The sequence below is a fragment of the Prionailurus bengalensis genome, chromosome D1 (assembly GCF_016509475.1).
Source record: "Prionailurus bengalensis isolate Pbe53 chromosome D1, Fcat_Pben_1.1_paternal_pri, whole genome shotgun sequence".
Lineage (NCBI taxonomy): Eukaryota > Metazoa > Chordata > Mammalia > Carnivora > Felidae > Prionailurus > Prionailurus bengalensis.
The window spans coordinates 62,498,541-62,522,804 of NC_057346.1; the positions used below are offsets into that span (position 1 = coordinate 62,498,541).

The 24,264-nt window shown below is 37.8% G+C and overlaps 2 protein-coding genes across 2 annotated transcripts; both read left to right on the forward strand.

Annotated features, from left to right (window-relative positions):
• Positions 1-13,461: 13,461 nt before the first annotated feature.
• On the forward strand, positions 13,462-14,451 carry LOC122482609 (putative olfactory receptor 52P1). Its single transcript, XM_043578920.1, has one exon. The coding sequence runs from the start codon at positions 13,462-13,464 to the stop codon at positions 14,449-14,451; it is 990 nt and encodes a 329-aa protein (XP_043434855.1).
• A 7,377-nt stretch (positions 14,452-21,828) lies between these two features.
• Positions 21,829-22,794, forward strand: LOC122482610 (olfactory receptor 52N4). The gene has a single exon (XM_043578921.1). The coding sequence runs from the start codon at positions 21,829-21,831 to the stop codon at positions 22,792-22,794; it is 966 nt and encodes a 321-aa protein (XP_043434856.1).
• The last annotated feature ends 1,470 nt before the right edge of the window (positions 22,795-24,264 follow it).

Below are 24,264 nucleotides of genomic sequence, written 5' to 3' on the forward strand. Positions count from 1 at the left end.
CCCTTAGAAAAATTAGATTTTTTCAATTAAACTATCTTCCTCTTAGATAAAGATGCTAAGTAATATTGGTTTTCATTCTGAGATGTTGATGGCATGGTTTTAATTCTTTGGGAAATCTAGATGGTAAGGAGAAAATGTTGCTCTTTTTGTATTAATGTGTACTTTGCTCTAAGGTAGTGGTTCTATCCCTCTCAAACCCAACATTACTTTAAGCAATTCTTAATTATTAAATTACCTGCATAATACACTGAAAAGCACTAAAATCTATATAATATCCCAACTGTAATACAATAGTTAAAAATAATTTTCAATAGGTATAACAATTGTATACATATTATGTGATACATACATATATGTGATAGGTATATGTATAATACATACATGTGTGTATAATCCATTATATGTAATGGAGATAAATAATATGTCTTTTAATATGCAATATTCAAGCATAACAAGAAATAGAAATCTTGTGAAGTTAGAAGTTAGTCTCTGTAAATAGGACAGTTGTGTGAGAGAGAAAAATAATTTTCCCTTCACTCTACTTGGTTCTTGGTTGAGCCACCTCTGAAATAAAAAGACTAACACAAGAAAAACAGAAGTTTGATAACATACGTATCTCCTGTTTACATGGGAAAGACAGAGGAAACTGAGTAACTCCCTGAAATGGCCCAAACAACCCACTGTCTTAAAATAACAGCTCCAACTAAAGACAAAAGATGTTGGGAGGAAGAGGAGAAGCCACAATGGGAGGTTATTAGGAAAAGCACAGTAACACAGGTAAGATTTGTTTGTTTGTTGTCTGTTTAAAAATGTTTATTTTTACATTATAAATGTAAAGAGAGAGAGAGAGAGAGAGAGAGAGAGAGAGAGACAGCACAAGCAGAGGGAGGGGCAGAGAGAGAGGGAGATAGAGAATCCCAAGCAGCCTCTGTGGTGTCAGCATAGAGCCCTATGCAGGGCTCGAACTCACAAAATGTGAGATCGTGACCTGAGCAGAAACTAAGAGTCAGATGCTTAACTGACTGAGACACCCGGGCACCCCAAGATATTTTTGTTTTTTAAGTAAACTCTACACCCAACATGGTGCTCTAACTCACAACCCCAAGATCAAGAGTCACATGCTCTACTGACTGAGCCAGCCAGGTGCCACAAGGAGGGTACAGTTTTTAATGAAGATTTAAATCATTGTCTTCTCCAATGATAAGAATTTCTAGTGATTGAGGCTCCTCCTTCTCTTCCAAGAAGGGAGAGGGAGATACCAGAACAAATGGAGATTTGCCTTACAAGTGTAAATGTCTCTTACAAAAGGGTAATTTTTATTCAATTTTCAGAGCTTTCCTTCTGTCTGCTGTTTCTTAAAAGTACTTAGCTAAAATAATTCTTAAGACAAAGATATTTTGGAATGACAAATTCTGTTCCCCTTTAGTTGCAAACACAGATGGATAGAGGTCAGTAGTGTAATGAACCCAAATACAATATACTTTATTACCATCAGTGACTATGGTTCTTGGCAAAGTCCTAAATAAATTAAGGTAGAACCAATTTTTAATTACTTCTTAGAAAAATTTGGTGAATATTTACATTTTTTTTCAGTTTATTCATTTTTGAGAGACAGGGAGAGACCAAACGTGAGTGGGGGACGAGCAGAGAGAGAGGGAGACACAGAATCTGAAGCAGGCTTCAGGCTCTGAGCTGTCAGCACAGACCCCGATGCCGGGTTCGAACTTACCGACCACGAGACCATGGCCTGAGCTGAAGTCAGATGATCAACCCACTGAGCCACCCAGGCATCCCTAATTTGGTGAATATTTAAAACATGCATGACAGTGTGGGTTATGAGCCAGCAGTTAAGTCTCCTTTACCCATCTGGATGCAATTTACTTTCCCAAGCCATTGACATGAGACTTGACAGTGACTTGCTTTGAACATTGAAATATTGGAAGATGTGATATGAACAGAGACCCTAAATGTGTTTGTGCTGTTGGGCTTGGCTCTTTGTGTGCTACCGATATATGCTGAGAAGAACATGACCCAGTTGGCCTCTCTCTCCTTAGCCTGGGCTCTAGGATGAAAACACTTGGAGTTGTCATGACTTGACATGATTCAGTTCAAATCCTGGAACTAAGCTAACACAGTCTGCCTCATGTACCGAGCCATCCAACTCTGCCCAGTTAAGAATTTGCCTAACTGAAGTAGACTGAGATAAAATTCATGTTGTTATAAACTGTATTAGTTTCCTGTGGCTACTGTAACAAATTATCACACACATGTAGAGTCAGGACAAGACAAATCTGTTACTTTACAATTCTAGCAGTCAAGAATTGAAAGGATCTCACTGGATGAAATTCAAGATGTCAGCAGGTCTATATTTGTTCTGGAGGATCTAAGAAAGAGTTTGTTTCCTTGATTTCTCCAGGTCCTAGATAGCATTCTCATTTCTTCATTTTTAGTCTTCTTCCTCCATTTTCTTTCTTTTTTTTAAATATGAAATTTATTGTCAAATTGGTTTCCATACAACAGCCAGTGCTCATCCCAACAGGTGTGCTCCTCAATGCCCATCACCCACTTTCCCCTCCCCCCCCACCCCCCCGCCGCTATCAACTCTCAGTTTATTCTGTTTTTAAGAGTCTCTTATGGTTTGGCTCCCTCCCTAACTTTTTTTTTTCCTTCCTCTCTCCCATAGTCTTTTGTTAAGTTTCTCAGGATCCACATAAGAGTGAAAACATATGGTATCTGTCTTTCTCTGTATAACTTACTTCCCTTAGCATAACACTCCCCAGTTCCATCCATGTTGCTACAAAAGGCCATATTTCATTCTTTCTCATTGCCACGTAGTATTCCATTGTGTATATAAACCACAATTTCTGTATCCATTCATCAGTTGATGGACATTTAGTCTCCTTCCATAATTTGGCTATTGTTGAAAGTGCTGCTATAAACATTGGGGTACAAGTGCCCCTATGCATCAGCACTCTTGTATCCCTTGGGTAAATTCCTAGCAGTGTTATTGGTAGGTCATAGGGTAGATCTATTTTTAATTTTTTGAGGAACCTCCACACTGTTTTCCAGAATGGCTGCAACAGTTTGCATTCCCACCAACAGTGCAAGAGGGTTCCCATTTCTCCACATCCTCTCCAGCATCTGTAGTCTCCTGATTTGTTCATTTTAGCCACTCTATCTGGTGTGAGGTGGTATCTAAGTGTGGTTTTGATTTGTATTTCCCTGATGAGGAGTGATGTTGAGCATCTTTTCATGTGCCTGTTGGCCATCTGGATGTCTTTTTAGAGAAGTGTTTATTCATGTCTTCTGCCCATTTCTTCACTGGATTGTTTTTCAGGTGTGGAGTTTGGTGAGTTCTTTATAGATTTTGGATACTAGCCCTTTGTCCGATACGTCATTTGCAAATATCTTTTCCGATTCCGTTGGTTGCCTTTAAGGTTTGATTCCTCCATTTTCAAAGCCAGCAAGAGTAGATCCTTCTCACCATGTAATTTCTCTGGTTCTCTCTCTCTCTCTCTCTCTCTCTCTCTCTGGCTTCTCTCTAATTTACAAAGACCCTTTTGATTACACTGGGCTCATCTGGATAATCCAGGATAATCTCCTCATCTCCAGGTCAGCTATTGACCAAACTTAACTCCACCTACAACCTTAATTGTCCTTTAACATGTAGTCTAACTGATTCCAGGGATTAGGACTTGGACATTTTTAGGGGTGTGGGGGCATTATTCTGCCTACTACATAAACCATTGAGTTTTGCGTTGCTTTGTTATGCGGCATTATCATGACAAAAGACATCTAAAGCTAATATAGTTTGTTTAGTATTTAAATTTTGTTCTAGATAATAATCAAGGGATTTTTATAGTTTCTCACTGTTAGAACTTCATCATCTCTGCTTTCAGTCCTCTTTCTCAACTGATACTCAATTAATGATGTAATTTTAGCATATTTTCTCCTCACACACTTTGTTTCTTTAATAATTATGAACTGAGCTGTTACAATGTATTGTCTGGCTTTGTAAGTGTGTTTAAACATAGAAGGCTTACTGTATAACCTTTTTCATGCAGTATTTTGCATAATGTAGCTCTGTATTCTATCTGTAACATACCATTCCATCCAATACTACTCTGGGATGAAAAAGAATGAAATCTTGCCATTTGCAACAGTGTGGATGGAACTGAAGCATATTATGCTACTTGAAATAAGTCAGGAAAAGATAGGTATCATATGATTTCACTCATATATGGAATTTGAAAAACTTAACAGATGAACATAGGGAAAAGGAAGGAAAAATAAGATAAAAACAGAGAAGGAGGCAAACCATAAAAGGCTCTTAAATAAAGAGAACAAACAGAGTTTATGGGGGTTGGGGAATGGAGGGTGGGTTAAATGGGTGATGGGCATTAAGGAGGGCACTTTTCAGGATGAACACTGGGTGACATATGTAAGAGATGAATCACTGGGTTCTACTCCTGAAGCCAATACTACACTGTATGTTAACTAACTTGAGAATAAAAAAAAAATTAAAAAAAAAATTGAAAAATAGTATGCCATCCTTTTAAAGTAATGCAATTGTCTTACATTTTCATGTGAATGTTTTAACTCTTGCTATCACAGATAAAAAAAACATACATTTTATGTCTCCTTTTACAAGAGATTTTCTCCATTAGTGTCCTAATTGATCTGCCATAATATGCCTTTTGTGATAATAAATGAGTTACAGGTATCCCAAGCTATTGATCTCCTCAGTCGTAATGGAAGCTGGGAATTGGGTAGAGGTGGGAGTAGGGTGGTAATGAGAGTGGGGTGAGAGTGGGGGTAGGAGTGAGGAGGTTAGGCATGGGGCAGAGGTAGGAATGGAACACTATTATGGAGGCTGGGCTGCTTCCAATTATGAGGGGCCTCATTCGTTTAAACCAAAGTGCTGTAACATTTCTTTGAAGTTCTATGGTATTACAATGTTGAAATATTTTACAATATAATATGTACAAAGAAACAGAGTTGCTTTACTCAATCGTATGCATACTTTCACCTTTACTACATATTGTTAAATTTTTCTCCAAAATATTTCTGTTATTTTACACATCCACACACAACATTTGAGAGTGTTCATTTCCCTGTATTCTTACTAGCACTTGGTGTGGCTTATTTTTGCTAATCTGATGCATATGAAATAATGTCTATTTATTATTTACAGTTGCATTTTCCTTCTAAACTTATTAACTATATGAACTTTCTTTTTGTGTATTTTTCCTATTTTCTTAAATGGTTACTAGTCTCTAAAAGTTGATGTAGAGTTATACTTATTTTTTAAGTTTATTTATTTATTTTGAAAGAGAGAGAGAGAGAGAGAGAGAAAGCAAGAATGAGCAGGGGTGGGGTGCCTGGGTGGCTCAGTCGGTTAAGCATCTGACTTCCTCTCAGGTCATGATCTCGCTCTTCGTGAGTTCGAGCCCTGCATGGGGCTCTGTGCTGACAGCTCAGAGCCTGGAGTTTGCCTCAGATTCTGTGTCCCCCTCTCTCTCCACCCCACCCCTGCTTGTGCTGTATCTCTCTCTGTCTTTCAAAAATGAATAAACATAAACAAAATTTTTAAAAGAGTGAGCCGGGGAGGGCCAGGAAGAGAGGGAGAAAGAGAATCTCAAGCAGGCTCCTTGCTGTTAGCATAGAGCCTGACGCAGGGCCCAATCTCACAACCATGAGACCACAACCTGAGCTGAAATCAAGAGTCAGGTGCTCAATCAACTGAGACACTCAGGCTTCCCTAGAGTTATTTTTATTTTAAGTTTATAAATATATTGTCACTTTTATCTGTTTCAGTAGTTTTCTCCTAACCTATTGAATTCTATTATTCCATATTGTGTTAACATAAATTATGAAAAGAAGGGTCTCAATTGCTTAGTAGGAGCCAAGGCTGTCTGCCCCCAAGATGTATCACTTCAGCATGCAGATTATGTTGAACTGAAAATGATAAAAGCCTGGAAAACTCAAGAAGAAACTTTGACCTCCCCCCACAACTGCTTAAAAGAATTTAGGTAGAGGACCTGCTCCAGGGAGAGTTATCATCGTAGATTATAATTAAATAATAATATGAACTAGGTGTAGTAGATGGGGAGGAATCTAGCCAGGCCTGTTTGATCAAAGTCTTCTCTATGTCCTGCTGTTTCTGAATGGTCTAGCAAACATTTGTTTATCAAATATTTACTCTTAACATCTTCCTGTTGCATTCTTTTGCTTTTTAAGTCCCAGACCACTATCCTCTTCTAGTTCAGGATGACACATATACCTCATTTTGCCTGACTGTCTTTGGTATTTCATGTCTATTTCCCATACACCCAAAATGAAATTTGATTTCTCCTATCAACCTGTCTCATGTTGATTTGATTCTTAGTTCAGCTAGCACAATCTTGAAAGACAAAGGAATTTCTTCCTCTCCTGCAGTGTCATTTATGATATATACATTTTTGTCTTATTGTTCTTGATAGCCAGGGTCATCAAAATATAAGCCTGCAATATTTTAAGAATTTAATCCATCTAGAATTTTTGTTGTCTATGGGTCATGAAATGGTCATATTCATTATGTTTTAAAATATATTAATAGCCAACTCTAACTACTGATTAGTACATCTTATCCTTTCTGATTATTAATGGAATAAATGTTAAACAAATGTGTGGGTCTGTTTCTGGGCTTTTCATTATTTTATAATTGTTATTTAATAATTCTTAATATCTAGCAGGACAAGTGTCCTCAGCTTGCTACTGTAAACTTGGCTATTACATTTTTATTTTTCAATATAAATGTCAACGTTTGACAATTTCTACAGAATTTCTTTTGGAATTTTAACTGGGCTTGCATCTAATTTATAGATTCATTTGAAGAGATTAAACATCTTTAGGGTATCAAGTCTTTCATCCAAGATCATGGTGTGATGTTCTTTTTAATCACATATTTAATTTGTCCTTTTCCTTTTCCCAAACCCTAACTTCCTGGAAGACATACATCAATAATACAATGAAATAAACATTGGTTTCTGTATCAGCCAAGTTTCAAGGAGGAAAAAATCACTAGTAAGATTATAAATATAGATAGATAGATATAGATATAGATATAGATATAGATATAGATATAGATATAGATAGATACAGATGCAGATATAGTTCTTTTCAGGAGAATGGCTTATTCGGTGCTTGGCCTGGCCCAGCAAGTTTGAAATCCATAAAGCAGATGGTCAGGCATGGACTGAAACTATTTTCCACGGTACAAATCTCTCTTCCTTGTAGAAAGGCCTAAGCCCCCTTAAGACCTTCCAAGTGGTTAAGAAAAGCCCACTCAGGATAATTTCCCCTAACTTAAAGTCAACTTATTGGGGTGTATTACTACATCTATGAAATTCCATTGCAGTAGCACTTGTATGAGTGTTTGAATAGCTAAGACATGCATGTATACACCATGGCTGCTGCTTCCCTTCCATCTTCTTATGCTCACTAGAGACTAGGTCTAGTGGCCCACTCCATCTAGAAACATGTCAGAATGGGAAATCTGGGGAATGTAGTTTAGCCTACCCAAGTTGATATACCACAGATCTATCATAGCCTCTACAGAATGCACCACCCAGGACTTTCCTCAGAACTTGCTGACTTGTTTGAGGGAATGATAAAGACATTACGAATGTTTATTTCTTCCTTTATTTGTATTTTCCTTTACTAATAGGAGTGTAATGAATTGAAGGCCTCTTGGAGGCACTTTTAGTTGTAGACAAATAAGATGTTTCAGGAATGGTTTCTGTAAAAGGAAAGTTGCTGCAAGTCTGCTCTGCTTTAGGTTTTTAAGATGATTTATTTAAAGATGTTTGTGGTAGCTATATTGTCTGATGGAACTCATCAGGAGTACAGACCACATAGCAACTTGGGGAGAAAAACCCAACTGAGATTTTTTAAAAAAATGTAAATATTCTTTTTCTTAGATCAGTGGTTCTTAAAATGGGATCTCTTAGCCAGCTGTATCAGCATTTATTGGGAAGCCATTGGAAAGGCAAATTTGCGGGCTCTGCTCCAAATTAACTGAATCAGAAATTCTAGGGAATGTGGGCTAACAACTTGTATTTTAATAAGAGCTACAGGTAATTTTGAAGCACACTAAAGTTCAAATGCTTCTGGCTTAGAGAGTCTTAGGAGGTAAGATCAATAGTATGCAGCTGGTCAGAATTTAAATCTGGTCCAGTTGTGGGAACTGCCCATAGGAAAGATAGATCCATTTAAATATGGTGTGGTTAGGGGAGAAAATAACCAGGGGAGTATTTGGAAAGATGAAGAAGAGGCCAAGTCCTGCAGTAAATTGTGGACAGAGACCATAATTTTGCAAAGACAATTTTTGGAAGTCTCCCTCCATAATTTGGAGTTCTAAATGATGGCTGGGCTGGTTTTCTGGATAGAGGAGTTTAAGACACTTGTTTATGATCTAAAAGAAGTTTGTGAGGCACGATGGAGTAAAGTATATGAGTGGTGAGGCTATACCAGATAAATTCACTGTGTATGGAAGTCCTGGCCAAGAATGAATTAGACACAGAGAAAACTGGATTGTGGATTTGATGCAAAGAAGCTCCTTGACAACACAGTTTACTGAGATAAACACAATGAATGTAGATTCTCACCAAAGGACACCAGGAGACAGAGGTTTGGGAATGTTTCATGTATAAATCTTCTCAATAAAATCGCTTCATATGGTAAGAAACTGCCTTCGTATCTTCTACATATGAGTGTAATTTCCTACTGAGTTCCATTACCAGCTTGCTACATCTTGCACGGGTTTTATATATATATATATATATATGACAAGACATCTCACAAAGCCAGTCGCTTTGCAGCTGTGTGACAATGGCTAGTCTGCGACATACACAGTAAACTTTTTCTGATAGTGGAGTCCCAGGAAGGAGTAAACATAGAGAATGGGCCAGGGATAATCACTGAGGGGAACAGGAAAAAAAGCATGTCCTGTGATCCTTGGGGAATGGGTCCACATTGGCAACAGAGAGGGATCCAGATCAGATACCCACAGTCCCTGTAGCCTCAGTGCCTCTAAAATGTTAGGTGCCCTTAGATAAATAGTGCCAACACTAATATGTGTTGAATTAAAACCAAAACAAAACAAAAATAGAGAAAGAATCCCAAGAGAGTAGACTACAAATACTCCTTCCTTGCCTCTTTAACAAAAGCCTTTGCCTTCACTTCCATATTCTCATCTGGTCAACCAAAAGACAAAAGCTTAGATACTCAATTTCCTATGGAACATAGAAATTCCCTAGATGGTTCTAGGCATAAACCCAGTGCAAGCTACTGAAATCTCTGGGGGTGCTTTAAGATAGGTTTCATCATTATAACAGCCTCTCAGCCCAGCATTCAGATAGTTGAGGGTGGGAGACAAGTAATGTTCTTTAAATCTTCTGAGGATGCTTCCAAACCACCTTCCAAATACCTTTTCATTTCAGCTCTCCCGGAGTCATGTGAGTCTGGGCTAAGGAAAGAGTCTAGAAAAGACATTTCTTAGCCCTTAAGAGAAGTTTATCTATACAACTGGTGATGAGAAGTTTGCTTCAAAGCAGGGAGAATATTTAGAGACTAGGAAAGGGGATTTTGCTGAATAACATCCTTGTGTGGTCTGATTTAGAGATTCAGTTAATGGGATTCCTACAACAGAAGTTTTAGTTTGGCATTAGGCCAAATAGCTGGAATGAGGAACAGAGTGGGGGAGCTGCCAGTGAAGGAAGAAGCAAGTGATATGTTAGCCAGACCAGGGAAATGAGAGGCATTGTGAAGAAAGTTCAAGTCATTTACTGTGATATTCCTGAAATTACTAACAGGAAATAATTACCCACTAAGCATATGAGGGAAATGTGTGTGAAATAGATAGACACTGTATCAACAGCAAGAAATTGGGCAAGGGAATTAGCTGGACCTTAATGATTACCTTAAACTTGTTCATGGTCTAGGGTTCTAAAACAATTACCTTGAGCTTTTTCATGGCCTTGAGCTTTTTCACAATGGGCAGAAGTAGCCCACACTTAGCCATGCTCTTGTGCAGACACAGGGACAGCCTTTTGTCTGTGGTGTGGTTTCAGGCATGGACAGTCTTCTCCATTTCTAGTCTTCCCCCTGAATCGTGATGTTGGGACTTTTATCTTACTAAGGACATTGGCTTTAATGTCACAATAAGAATTGGATTAGAGATTGAGTCAGAGGGACAGGTTCACACTAATGTGTGAATGATCATACATAGTTATCAACATCATAAATTATTTTATACAAGAGATGCTGTGAGTCTACAGACTCATTCCTATGAAATGGATGGGGCAGTGATGAACATGGGTGAGTTGCTAAGAGTGCACTGTCCTATGAAGGGGCTGGTATGTGTAAAGTCAGGATCCTTTGAAAGAAACCACAAGAACTGCAAGTGATGTTCACATACATCAATCACCTAGGAGCCAATCTAGTCAAGTGAAATGTGGCAATCTGTGTCCAGTCCAGCTTTCACAAGAGAAAAGTCACAAAGCATAGGGTCTGAGACCTAAAACACAGGAAGGAAGCTCATTGAAGAATCATCAAGTTAAGCCTCCTGGCTATGGGTGAGTGAATTTGTGAGACAATTGAAACTGTAGGAATGTCTGGCATAAACTAAGTGGTTGGGTAGTGTAGTGAGCAAGGCTTTGTTGCTTCTGCATCTGACTCCAGCTTCATTATTTTTGAGACAGTTAACTGAGTAGAGATCCACTTTAGCTCCTCAAGCAAATCTGTGTTATAAAAACCAGCGCTGGGTACATCCAGTCTAGCTGAGAGCACCCAGGGGAGCTATTTTCCAGTCCCCTAATGATTGCCATGTGACCCCAGAAAGCATATAGATAAAAATTGTAAAAAACATTTATTTTATCAGCTAGCTTGTTCTACAATTGAACAGTTCTTATTACATAAATGTTCAAGCTAACACTAGATTTCAGATGGTTTAGGAAACTGTGTGAGAATTCTATATTGGAGATGAGATCACTTTTATATTAAAACAAAGGCAATGATAATAGTAAATGATTTTTAATGATACCTTCTATGGGCTAAAAACTGTACTAGGTACTTTATACATTTTTAAATAATCTTAAAACTGTCATTATAAAAAAAACAGATGAGAAAACGATAGGATCTTAGAAGAAAATTGACTTGTCCAAGGAAGCACTGGAAGTAAGAGGTAAGTACAAAGAAGTTTCATGAATTCCAATGTCCACAATTTTTTTCTACCACCACATCTTTCTGCTTTAAAAACTCCAAGGTCCTACACTTCTAAACTATCCTACCTCTTCAAAGAATATGTCAAGACAAGCATGAGATCGGACTGCAGTCTTGCCTGAATATTAGGTGGAGATCTCAAATCAACATCAATACATCAATAATAGTCATATTTTTACACAAGTCCAAACTTTCACCTTGATGTATTTTCCCTTAGGGAAGATAAGACCTTTGGTCAAATTGATTAGAAAATTAGATCTTTGCTGTCTCTGTCCTCCTAGGCAGAAGCTCACAGAGCTTTGTGACCAATAAGACTCTTTGTATCCACCTGCTGGTACAAGCCACATTTATCTTTCTTCTGTAGAGGTCATGTGGTTTATTGGCCCTGATCTGTGATTAGCATGGCATTTGTCACCAGCTTCCACTCCTTCTGTTAGTCCTTATTTCAGAAAAAAATAGTTGATTTTGTTTACCAACATGTTTGGGCTATCTGGTGATTTTTAAATTTTTTTTGTGGGGGAGGGTCCTCTTAAACACACCTAAATGGTAGTGAAGGATAGTCTCTGCAGAAGATGGAGAAGTATTTGGTCCATTAAGGAATGGGAGAGTTTTTTTCTATTCTCATCTGACAGACACACACCAGGAGCAAGAAAGAGTTGTAACAAAGAGTTGATTCCTCTTTGATACTATTTTCTAACTCCATAAATTTCCTAGAATCAGTGGCTTTTTTATACTGGTTATTACAGTAACTGATTATCCAGTGTATAGCATAGGTCTAGTTAAAGAAGAGGTTCACATTAAATATTTGTAGTTGAATACATAGAACAAATTTCTGGCCAGTAAAGTTCTTATTCCCATTTTGAAAGCTTCCAGTGGAAAGCATTTCCCAGCTTTTATCTTAATGACAAGACTTTTGTTTTGATCCCATCATGATTTCACATGTTCTGAATAGTTCTTTTGAGCTTAAGTACTCCCCACTGTAGGCTATGTACTCTTAGAGAGAGGAGGTGTGGGAAAGGTGGGAAAAAGGAAAGTAGTATAGGATTTTTTCCCGACAATGGATAAGTCATCATCAGGCATGAGTCAAAGTAGTCTTACAAAATCACTTCTTGACATTGTGGAAGAGTGAAATTGAGGATTTGGCTGCATCCTTCCTTTGAAATCAACAAGAACCACAGGTAGAATGTGAATGAAGGATTAACCCAAGAGTGGAATGGACTGTAAAAGGTTGGAAGGTTTTGTTTCAGAAATAGGATGAAGTCCAAAAAGGGTTAGCTTGAACATCTTGGGAAATGGAAACTAGACATAAGAGGGTGGATGGAGCATCTTACAGAATTACAAATGTAGTTTGATCAGGAGTATGTGAAACTCTCTCTTGGTTAATGAAAAGAGTGGAAACAACTATGATAATATTAAGATTAGAAATAATTACCAAGATATAATTACCAAGAAATAATTACCATAGGTCCCAAACCAGAATCCCTTCTAAGTTAAACAATAAACATACCCAACTTTATCCAGTTAACTGTGTTGGCAGTTTGTGTTCTGGACTGATAGTCCCACCATATCTTTTTGCATATTTCAGAAAACAGTGTGAGTGAGTGTGTGTATGTGTGTATGTGTGTGTGTGTTATATTGCTGAGAAAAATAAATGACGTCCAGACCTTTTGTCAACAATAGTATTTTTTAGGTTTATTTATTTATTTATTTAGAGAGAGAGTGTGTGTGGGAGGGGCAGAGGGAGGGAGGGAGAGAGAGAGAGAGAGAGAAAGAGAGAGAGAGAGAGAGAGAGAGAATTCCAAGTAGGCTCCACACTGTCAGCATGGAACTCGATGTGGGGCTTGAACCCATGTCTAGAGTCAGACACTTAACTGACTGAACCATCCAGGCATCCCTGACAATAGTCTTTAATGAGAAGATAATTCTGATTTATTTAAATGCTTGTTTGAAGCCTTTTTCCATATTCATTTATTTAATTTAACAAGTATTATGTATCAAATACTATTCAAAGTTCTGTACAAATATTAACCAATACAATTCTTTTAAGAACTCTAGGGGCTATTACTCTTATCCCCATTTACAGATGATGACGCTTGCCTAGCATTATATAGTTGGTGTCACTCAAAACTCATTCATATCTCTGCTCTCTGTTGTCTCTTCAGGCAATGTGATACTGTGTGGGGTTTCTGACCAGAGAAGATGCCCAGAACTTTTGTCCAGACCATGGAGTCTCCTAATCACACTAACCTGGACCCTTCTGTTTTCTTCCTCTTGGGCATCCCAGGTCTGGAACAGTTCCACCTCTGGCTCTCACTCCCTGTGTGCTGCCTGAGCACAGCCACAGTTGTGGGCAACATCACCATCTTGGTTGTTGTTGCCACCGAGCCAGCCCTGCACAAGCCTGTGTACCTGTTCCTGTGCATGCTCTCAACCATTGACTTGGCTGCCTCCTTCTCCACAGTTCCCAAACTACTGGCCATCCTTTGGTGTGCAGCTGGACACATCTCAGCCTCTGCTTGCCTTGCACAGATGTTCTTCATTCATGCTTTCTGCATGATGGAGTCCACTGTGCTGCTGGCCATGGCCTTTGATCGCTATGTGGCCATTTGTCACCCACTCCGCTATGCCACTATTCTCACTGACACCATCATTGCCCGCATTGGAGTGGTAGCTATGGTGCGGGGCTCCATGCTCATGCTCCCATGTCCCTTCCTCATTGGGCGTTTGAGCTTCTGCCAAAGCCATGTCATTCCACATACATACTGTGAACACATGGCTGTTGTGAAGCTAGCATGTGGAGACACCAGGCCTAACCGTGTGTATGGGCTGACAGCAGCACTTTTGGTCATTGGGGTTGACTTGTTCTGCATTGGTCTCTCCTATGTCTTTATTGCAAGATCTGTCCTTCGTCTCTCATCCCATGAAGCTCGGTCCAAGGCCCTGGGGACTTGTGGTTCCCATGTCTGTGTCATCCTAATCTCTTATACACCAGCCCTCTTCTCCTTCTTTACCCATCGCTTTGGCCACCACGTTCCACTCCATATTCACATTCTTTTGGCCAATGTCTATCTACTCTTCCCACCTGCTCTTAACCCTATAGTATATGGAGTTAAGACCAAAGAAATCCGGGAAAGGGTTGTCAGAGTGTTTCAAAGGGGTCAGGGAATTGGGGTCAAGGTACCTCAGTGATCCAGTAGTATAGAAGGGACTTCATCCAGAAGAAAAGATTTTCAAGAAGAAACAGCCTTCAATATTTGAGACTGGTAAGAGGTTTTAATACGGCACTGATATCCTCCACAGTAACTTTTATACCATTTCAAAGAATAATAAATCAGAGAGGAGGTCAGTTGGTTCAGCATTCCTAACTGCCATCCAGGGAAGTATAATCTGGGGAGGTTCTTCCACTTTAGGTTACAAGAGCCTCTGCCTAGTCATAGGAACTTCCCTTACCTTCTGGCCGTCTCCTAATATATCAGGCAGGGATTTCTGACCTCATACTTCAGGTTATAGTTGTGTGTTACCATTTGAAAGGATAAGAAAATATGATACACAGCCACAGTTAAAGAAATTAGACCTGCCAGGGACTTACATGCTTTTGCATGAATCTTATATTTTCTCCATTAGAAATTGAAACCAAGAAGAGGAAAGGGACTCACCAATACCTGCAATATTAGCAAGCGGAAGAGCCAGGCCTGACACTTAGAATGCTCTGGTACAGAACACTAGGACCTCTATGGATGAGAGTAAAGGATAGGTGAGGAGGAGCCCTTCATTCTTCAACTCCGAATATTAATCCCACAGATATATTCTTGTCTTCACCCTCTAGGAAGCTATCTTAATTCCAATTGACCTGGTATTATTCCCTGAAAATCAATGTGCAAATATTCTTACATAGTCTTACAAGGGCCTCCCAGAGGTTGTTGACTTCTATCTCTAAACTTATAAAAGACAGTCACATATACAAACCAATCAGATTATGAAGTCTTAGCTATTAACGCATTCATTTATTTAGAAGGAAAAGAAAGCCATCCCACAATGTTAGGTAGAGGAGACACAAAACCCCAGCTGGAAATTCATAGGCCCTCCAATCTTTGGAGATTATCAGTCCTGAGAGCTAAACACTAAGGAACAGGTTTCTAAAGCTTTCCTTCCTCAAAATATGAGTGATACTTCTCATAGGTGGGGATAGTTTGTAAATATTAGACTTCAATACAATATGCTGAAAACTGTCTATTTTTCAAAGGAAAGGAAATCATTACATTGTTCTATAGGAGGATTGTCAATGCATGGGTGGCAATGATTTTAATTATGCTATCATTCTAATCCTCAAATTGAGATACACTTAACAGATTTTAAAGATCTTTATACAAGTCTAAACACCAGCTGACTTTCAATTTCATGCTTCGCATTTACAATTGTACCTGCATACAAACCTATACCCCAACTCTGGGACAATTCTGTACTCTGTGTTTTATGTTCCCATAAGAAACATAGGATGTTTCTATGTTCCTATAAGAAAGATTTTTTTTTCCATAAAGAAAAAAATGAAGCTTTAGAAGTAAACTACCTCCAACCCAAATCTCACATGAACTTTTGACATCTATAGCCATTGTTTCCTCCTTTATTATTGTATGTATTTATTACGAATTCCTTTTTCTGATCAAGCAAGCTTCTCAAAATATGCTCTTTGGAGCTCAGATTATCACTCACTTCTTTTTTGTTTTCACCACCTCTTTAAATTTCTTGGTACGTGACCCAATAGCAAAATTTCCCTTGACCCTAGTGACCTTTTTTATGCAAGTGTCTGGAAAATATTTTTTTGGAACTAATTATTTCTGCTTTCTTGATTCCTATTCCTTCCTACATTATAATCTGATTTCAACCACAAGTTAAAGTTTCCAGTGAAGCATATGCCATCAAAGCCACTGGTAATATTTTCTAATGGACCTCCTTACAACAAGTTGTATTATTGACCATATATTCTTCTCCAGAATCTCTGTGCTGTGACCTCTGTGATATCACACAATCCTAGTTCTTCTTCTATGCCAATGATGTTTTCCTTATTGTTCTTAAAGAAATTATATTAGGTCAAAAAGGAAGGTACATAAGGAAGAAATAATTAAAAAAATTCAAAACTGAGAGGCAGCTGGGTGGCTCAGTCTGCAGAACATCTGACTTCAGCTCAGGTCATGATATCATGGTTCATGAGTTTGAGCCATGCATGGAGCTCACTTCTGTCAATGAAGAACCCGCTTTGGATGGATACTTTGTCCCTTTCTATCTCTGCCCTCCCCCCTGGTTGTGTTCTCTTTCTCAAAAATAAATAAAACATTTAAAAAAATTTTTAAAAATTCAAAACTGAGCACAATAAGGTTAGAAACTGAAAATCAAATGTCAATATCTTTAGCTATTCAGCAACTGTAAATTCACATGCCATTGACATATCAATTTCTTCAATAAAATTAGTATGGATATTCAGAAGATAAACTTGCTCTTGGCATGATAGAATGAAACTCATACACTACTAGAAATTTGTTTCAGATAAATAATAAGATGATTTATGATTCATGAACATTATATATATTGTAGCACTTTTATTAAATAAAAAACCCTGGATATCAAATGATAAAAAAATAAATAAATTCTACTAATCTATTTAATAAACACTACAGTCTTAGAAACCTTCCTTTGGAAGAACATTTAATATGCTACTTGTACACTCTTAATTATAAAAATAGCAACATATGTGTAATGATGTAATTTCCCATTTCTTATTAAAGCACTACCTGGGCATATACTCATATTAATAAATTTAAAAATTTGGTGGCTCAGTCAGTTAAGCATTGGACTTTGGCTCAGGTCATGATCCATGGTTCGTGAGTTAGAGCTCCAATGGGGCTCTGTGCTGACAGCTCAGAGCTTGGAGCCTGCTTCAGATTCTGTGTCTCTCTCTCTCTCTCTGCCCCTCCCCTGCTTGTGTTCTGGGTCTCTCTCAAAAATAAGTAAACATTAAAAACATTTAAAAAAAATCTAAACGCTGGTAAATGTTACTTCGATGGAGAGACAAGTATGTTTCAAAATGGAATTTTAGGGGTGCCTGGGTGGCGCAGTCGGTTAAGCGTCCGACTTCAGCCAGGTCACGATCTCGCGGTCCATGAGTTCGAGCCCCGCGTCGGGCTCTGGGCTGATGGCTCAGAGCCTGGAGCCTGTTTCCGGTTCTGTGTCTCCCTCTCTCTCTGACCCTCGCCCGTTCATGCTCTGTCTCTCTCTGTCCCAAAAAATAAATAAACGTTGAAAAAAAAAAAATTACGCTCTGAGCCATCAGCCCAGAGCCCGACGCGGGGCTCGAACTCATGGACCGCGAGATCGTGACCTGGCTGAAGTCGGACGCTTAACCGACTGCGCCACGCAGGCGCCCCCAAAATGGAATTTTAAAAATTTTTCAAAAAATTTAAAAAGTTATATTTTAAAAAGTTAAAATCACATAATTTAAATATATTCAACTTGATTCCCTTGGGGTCTTTGTAAAACTTCATAGGGAAAGGAGCCAAATCCCTGCAGGAGTGAAATCATTAGGTTCTACTAAAATATCTCATTTCTGATCTATATCCGGCTGTCTATTTACATGCATACACACATGTTCAGATATAGACATACACATGTGCACATATATTCACACATACACACATATACATGTTTAGTTATTTATCAATAACTAAAACCATTTGGGCCCCCTGGAGGTTAGCCCGATTCCAGTTCCAGCAGTGTGTCTGTGATGTTTTGAAATGTTCCCTTGAGGTACTTGGGTATATAACATTCATTTTTCTTCAGTCTTAGGTCAATAGTCTTCATATCAAGAAAATCCAGAGTTAAAAACTTGCCCAGAGACTCTGATGTTTAGACAACCAAGTTCCTGGAAAATCGAACCATATATATTTTATCTTGTTTTTCCTTTCAAAACTTAAGGTATTTAACTATTAAATTTAAGGGTTAGTGACAGGATGATTTTCATTTTAGACACAGATGTAAAGAGGAAAAAGGATTTAAGATTGATACTAAATGCTTTTTTCCTCCCCACAGATATAAATGTTTTTTTCTATTGACCTAAGTTCAAGTCAGGCGGTGCAAGACAATGATGTGGGGGCTGATGGAAATATTTATTTCTCACCTTTGGCTTAAAAATCCATTTAGGTGTTCATAATGCCCATGCATCTATATAAACAACTCTTTTAACCATACAGGAATACATGCCAAGAATGGACCACCGCCAGGTCATGGAATAATGGGAAATATAGAGAGAGCAATTCTAGGTCATGAGAGTTATGTTCAAATTTCCCTTGCTGCTTACCTGCCTTCCTTTTTTTCCTTATGAGTGTCTGATTTTACTTGAGGTAGACTCCGTAAATTCTTACTTATGCCAAAATATATTTTAGGCCAATATATATTTTGTAGTTTTATTTACCAGGAGAACCTATTGTCATGTGCTAAGAATTGAGAATGCTTTAATGGAGGATGTAGTGTGAGTCCTGACAGTTGGCTTTTCTTTTTTGTAATGCTAAGTTTTGATTGCCAAGGCATCCATTTCAAAGAGGCACCCACTTCCAAGATGTTATCTCAGATAAACGTATTACCAGCCACTTGACTGGATAATCCCGCACCTCCTCTGTTTTACAGATCTTGATTGATTCTGATAACTGACCTTTTGGACCACTTTTTAAATTTTCTTTCTCTTTCCCTGTGCTTTAAATTCCCATTCTTAGGTTTTAAATTCACTGATAAAGAGTGAGCCTGATCTGGGCTGATGGCTCGGAGCCTGGAGCCTGTTTCCGATTCTGTGTCTCCCTCTCTCTCTGCCCCTCGCCCGTTCATGCTCTGTCTCTCTCTGTCCCAAAAATAAATAAACGTTGAAAAAAAAAATTAAAAAAAAAAAAAAGAGTGAGCCTGAGATACCCTAGGCGTCACCCTCAACTCCAATATAAGTTAGAACACCAGGCCCACCACTTCTCCCACCCCTGCCTTGACGTCTCTGTGTGGCCCCAGGTGTGCCATGATTTCTAGGACTTGTAAGTAATAAACCTTGTGTCTTTCAAAATTTTCTGAGGGTTTTTGCTGAAGGTATCTTGCAGTCATCATAAGAATCCCAAGGACCAGTTCAGCCACAATACTGGTTATCCATAGGCTGAGATCAGCACAAAACAGGGAGAAAAAAATCACTGCCTATAAATTCTGGAAATGAGGATTGACAATGAGTGGTAGATAAAGTAGTACTTTATGAAAGATGAGAGAGGTGTAGCAACATCCAGAAGCACTGGCTATACACCCAGAGCTAAATATCAGTACCTTTCTCTGGAAAGAGGTATTGAATTAGACTGTTGGAAACAAATTTAAATTTGTTTTAAAGCAATAGATTAACTTCATGATTGATGCTGGGTTGCTTTCATTTAAACTTATATCACTAACAGGGCATTTGGCAAATGAATTGAACCTGTACAGAACCTAAAATTTACTGTAAGAATAAAGCCATTCCTAAATGATTAAAGTGATCTTTATGGAAAAACACATACAGAAGTTTACTTTATAGTAAGCTATAGGGGAAATATTAAGACCTGGAATTAAGCGTTGTCTGGAATTGTCAAGATTGGCTTACATTAAAGACAAAGTTGCAGACGTGGGTATTTAGAGGCACAAGGAGATACAGACTGAGGCAGACAGATGACCATAATAGTAAGAGTTTATAATTTTACAGACTAAATGTATTTTTTTAAGAGAATAATAGTACAAAAGTGCCAGAAGTTGTTTTAAAACATGCCCTCTAAGGGTTATGTTCCCAGTATTGTAACATATTTATCTGTGCTATATATATTTAAATTTTTATTTTGGTAAATGATATACAACAGTTCTTTGAATGTTGTAAACCCATTTGTAAACAATTTTCTAAATCCATTGAAAACACTGGTAAACTCAGGGTTGTAGTTTTAGTCCTAGAGGGCCTAGATATCCTAGTCTCTCTGTAATCAAGACCATCATATTTTGACTGTTTGTCTAAGTGGAGATTAATAACAAAGCAAAAATATTACCTTAAAACCAAATAATTGGCATTAATTTGAAAACTGGCACTTTCATCAGATTTAAGTGTTAATTTGGAAAGTTTTCATATTAATACCAACTATATACTAATAAGTTGCATAAGAGGATTTCTGTGCATCCCATGATTTAAGTTATGGATATTTTGTCAAAGATGGAGTAGAAGTGTCATGCTTAAAACAATCAACTTTAGTCAACATTAAAGTCATCCTATCATTAGAACTACTCAGAATTTCTGAAGTAATTTGGACCCAATTTTTCTTGCTTTAATTACTACTTCATGTGAAATTAATAGGTCTACTCCAAATTTTGTATGTATTTCTCTGATGATTGTACATTATTTTACTTTGTTGTTTGGTTTTCTTTATCATATGACCTTCTGTACTGCCGATATACATTTTTATAAAATTAACAGATTTATGTCCACTTATATAGGACAGTTTAAATAATTTATCCTAATAGTCCAAATCAATGTATTTTATCTGTCTTTTGTCACATTAACATTTTATTGATTTATTTAGGAATCCTTTGCCTTCTGTTTCATAATGGGAATGTTTTGTTTAGTTAGTATTTTTACAGTGATTTATGCATTTACCTTCTGCTTTTATTCTTAGAGGTTCCTTTTGTATTTTCCAAATAATAGTAATTGAAATGTATTTCAGTAATTTTTAAAGAATTCTGGCACCTGTACTTTTCAATATGATATCTGAGAAACAGGGTGACCCTCAGGCTATTTCCTTAGAAGAATCCTCCTATTCAGAAATTGATAGAGTGTGTCATGATTGGGCCCTGTTTCTAGCCCCATCTCCAACTTCCTAATGCCCACATGCAAAAGATTTTACTATATTTTTTCTCAAAATATGATTTATTTCAAGTCCAATGATTTTTTGTGTTTATTTTTCTGGAGTATATGTATAGTTATCAGTATTTAAATAATATATTTAAACAAAAATAGCTTCAGAAAAAATAATAACCAAACTTTGTCCTTTATAAATGGATGCCATTTGTCTATTAACGAACTCAGCAGCTATTAAGCAATAAAAAGTATTTGTTGCCTATGGTGATGAATGAATTAAAAAATGCACAGATACAAAGTAATCTATTTGGTTTAAATCTATTTGGTTTATATTCATATTCCCCAGAAGGTGATGAATATTCATATTCATATTCATATTCCCCTATGTGATGAATGAATCCCCTATGTGATGAATATATGAATTATATTCATATTCCCCTATGGTGATGAATGAATTAAAAAATGCACAGATATAAAGTAATCTATTTGGTTTAAATCTATTTGGTTTATATTCATATTCCCCAGAAGTCAGAAAAATTGGTTGTTTGGCCATTGAAATGTATCTTGGGGGAAAAGGGCAAAAGAAATGAAGACAGTGACTATGATCAAGATGTTTTCTTCTCTTATCTCTATCTAGGAGGACCCACAAATTCTAAAAGATGATTAATGATCATCCTAGGTTGATGATGCTAATGTTAAACCAAACAGACCTAACCCCAGCCTCATTCATTCTTAATGGGATCCCAGGACTGGAGGACATGCACCTGTGGATTTCTTTCCCATTCTGCTCCATGTATGCTGTGGCAATGGTAGGGAATTGTGGGCTCCTCTACCTCATCCACTTAGAGGACTCCCTGCACAGGCCCATGTATTACTTTTTAGCCATGCTTTCCCTAACTGACCTTTTCATATGCTCTAGTACAATCCCTAAAGCCCTCAGCATATTCTGGTTCCATTTCAAGGAAATCAGCTTCGATGGATGTCTGGTCCAAATGTTCTTTGTCCACACCTTCACAGGGATGGAGTCTGGGGTGCTCATGCTTATGGCCCTGGACCGTTATGTGGCCATCTGCTACCCTCTGCGCTATTCAACTATCCTCACCAATCCTGTCATTGCAAAGGTTGGGCTTGCTACTTTCCTGAGAGGGGTGTTCCTCATCATTCCCTTCACTTTCCTTACCAAGCGCCTGCCCTACTGCAGAGGGAATATAATTCCTCACACCTACTGTGACCACATGTCTGTAGCCAAGTTATCCTGTGGAAATATCAAGGTCAATGTCATCTATGGTCTGATGGTTGCCCTCTTGATTGGGGGCTTTGACATCTTGTGCATCACAATCTCCTACACCATGATCCTCCGGGCAGTGGTTAGCCTCTCTTCAGCAGATGCTCAGCAGAAGGCCTTCAGCACCTGCACTGCCCACATCTGTGCCATTGTTTTCTCCTACAGTCCAGCCTTCTTCTCTTTCTTTTCCCACCGCTTTGGGGGCCACACAATTCCTCCATCTTGTCACATCATTGTGGCCAATATCTATCTGCTTTTGCCTCCCACGATGAATCCCGTTGTCTATGGGGTGAAAACCAAGCAGATACGAGACTGTGTCATCAGGATCCTTTCAGGTTCTAAGAACCTCAAATCCCACAGCATATGAAAGGAATATTAGCCTGGGTTGGGTGAAAAGGGAAAGAATGCTACTCTCTGTTGTTTAGGCAGGAGAGTTTCCCAGAATAGATATATAATTTTTCCAGGTAAGCATGATGGACAATTTATTCCCATTAAATTTTCTGCAGAATACCAAAGTAATTTTTCATTCCACATTACCCCCATATGAGCTTTTTACTGGCAGGTTTTCTGTGTAGCTGAGGTCTTGGTACTATTAGGTTCCAAAAAAGAAAAATACTAATGAGAAGCTGGGCCAATTATCTAGAAAACTGAATCACATGAAACTAATGATCTGGGTCTAGATGACTCAAATTGTTCTGTTTTTTACTTGTAAATGAAATTTCCAGTTTGATCATTATGATTTAACCTTGGGAAATATGTATTATACATTCTCATTATTCACAAAAGTGCTCTGTTTTCTCAGTCACTTATAAAAGACGAAACTGGAAAGTGTTCTCTGAGGTCATTAGTATCATGAAATGTAAGATCCTGGGGTCTTATGAAAAACTTGGTGACCTAGTATCTGACTGGATCTCTCCTAGAATGAGACATTCACATAATTGCTTCCTTCCCAACTAGTGGGTTGTCTGTTTTCTTCAAGATGGTTTTCAATGAATGCACAGTTTGGAAGGAGTTATGAATGATAGAACAATATGAAATATAATAATAATGACAGTTATAAAATATAATATAATAAATGTATTTCTAGACGTACAGAGTTCTGGGGAACAATAGTTATTTTTCTTATTTAGAGCTGATAATTAACTAAGAGAATGGCTCTAATATTTTCTGTGTGATATTCAAGTTCTTTCTAAATTAACATGAAGTAAGAAGCTACAAATAATAATAGTTTTATAGCATTGTCACAGAGCACATAGAGAAGATTGCAAAGTCGATTTTCCTGCCCAACTTCCAAGAATTACTTTCCTCTGATGCTGGTAATTGATGCTCATTAATTTCCATTAGTTTGTAATTAACCTCTAGTATTTTTCATTTTATAAAGGCATAAAACAAGTAAACTTTTATCACAAAATCACCCTCTTTTCATACTTTATTTCTTTGTCCACCTTGATAGCAAATCTTCTTTAAAGATTACCAGTATTTATGACCTCTACTTAAATACACATCTGGAAGTAATGCTTAACCACTTCTGGCTTTTTCTTTAGAATATCCTCCATCTCATCGTTTCACTGAAATTGCTTTTGTCAATTTCACAGATGATTTTCATGTTCCTAAAGCCAAAAGGTCCTTCTCCATGCCCATCTTGCCCTAACTCTCAACAATATGAATATAACTGATTAGTCCCTTCATCTAGAAACCCTCCCTTTTCTTGAATGCTGCAACACATCATACATTCGAAGTCGTTCTTCCTTCTCACAGAACACTTCATATAGTTCCATTTGTTTTCTCTTGTCCTCTGGATTTCTTTATATTAGCATATCCCTGGGTTCAAATCTCT

Excerpts from the sequence above, each read along its gene's own strand:
- LOC122482609 (XM_043578920.1), top strand. The coding sequence starts at position 13,462 with ATGCCCAGAACTTTTGTCCAGACCATGGAGTCTCCTAATCACACTAAC.
- LOC122482610 (XM_043578921.1), top strand. The coding sequence starts at position 21,829 with ATGCTAATGTTAAACCAAACAGACCTAACCCCAGCCTCATTCATTCTT.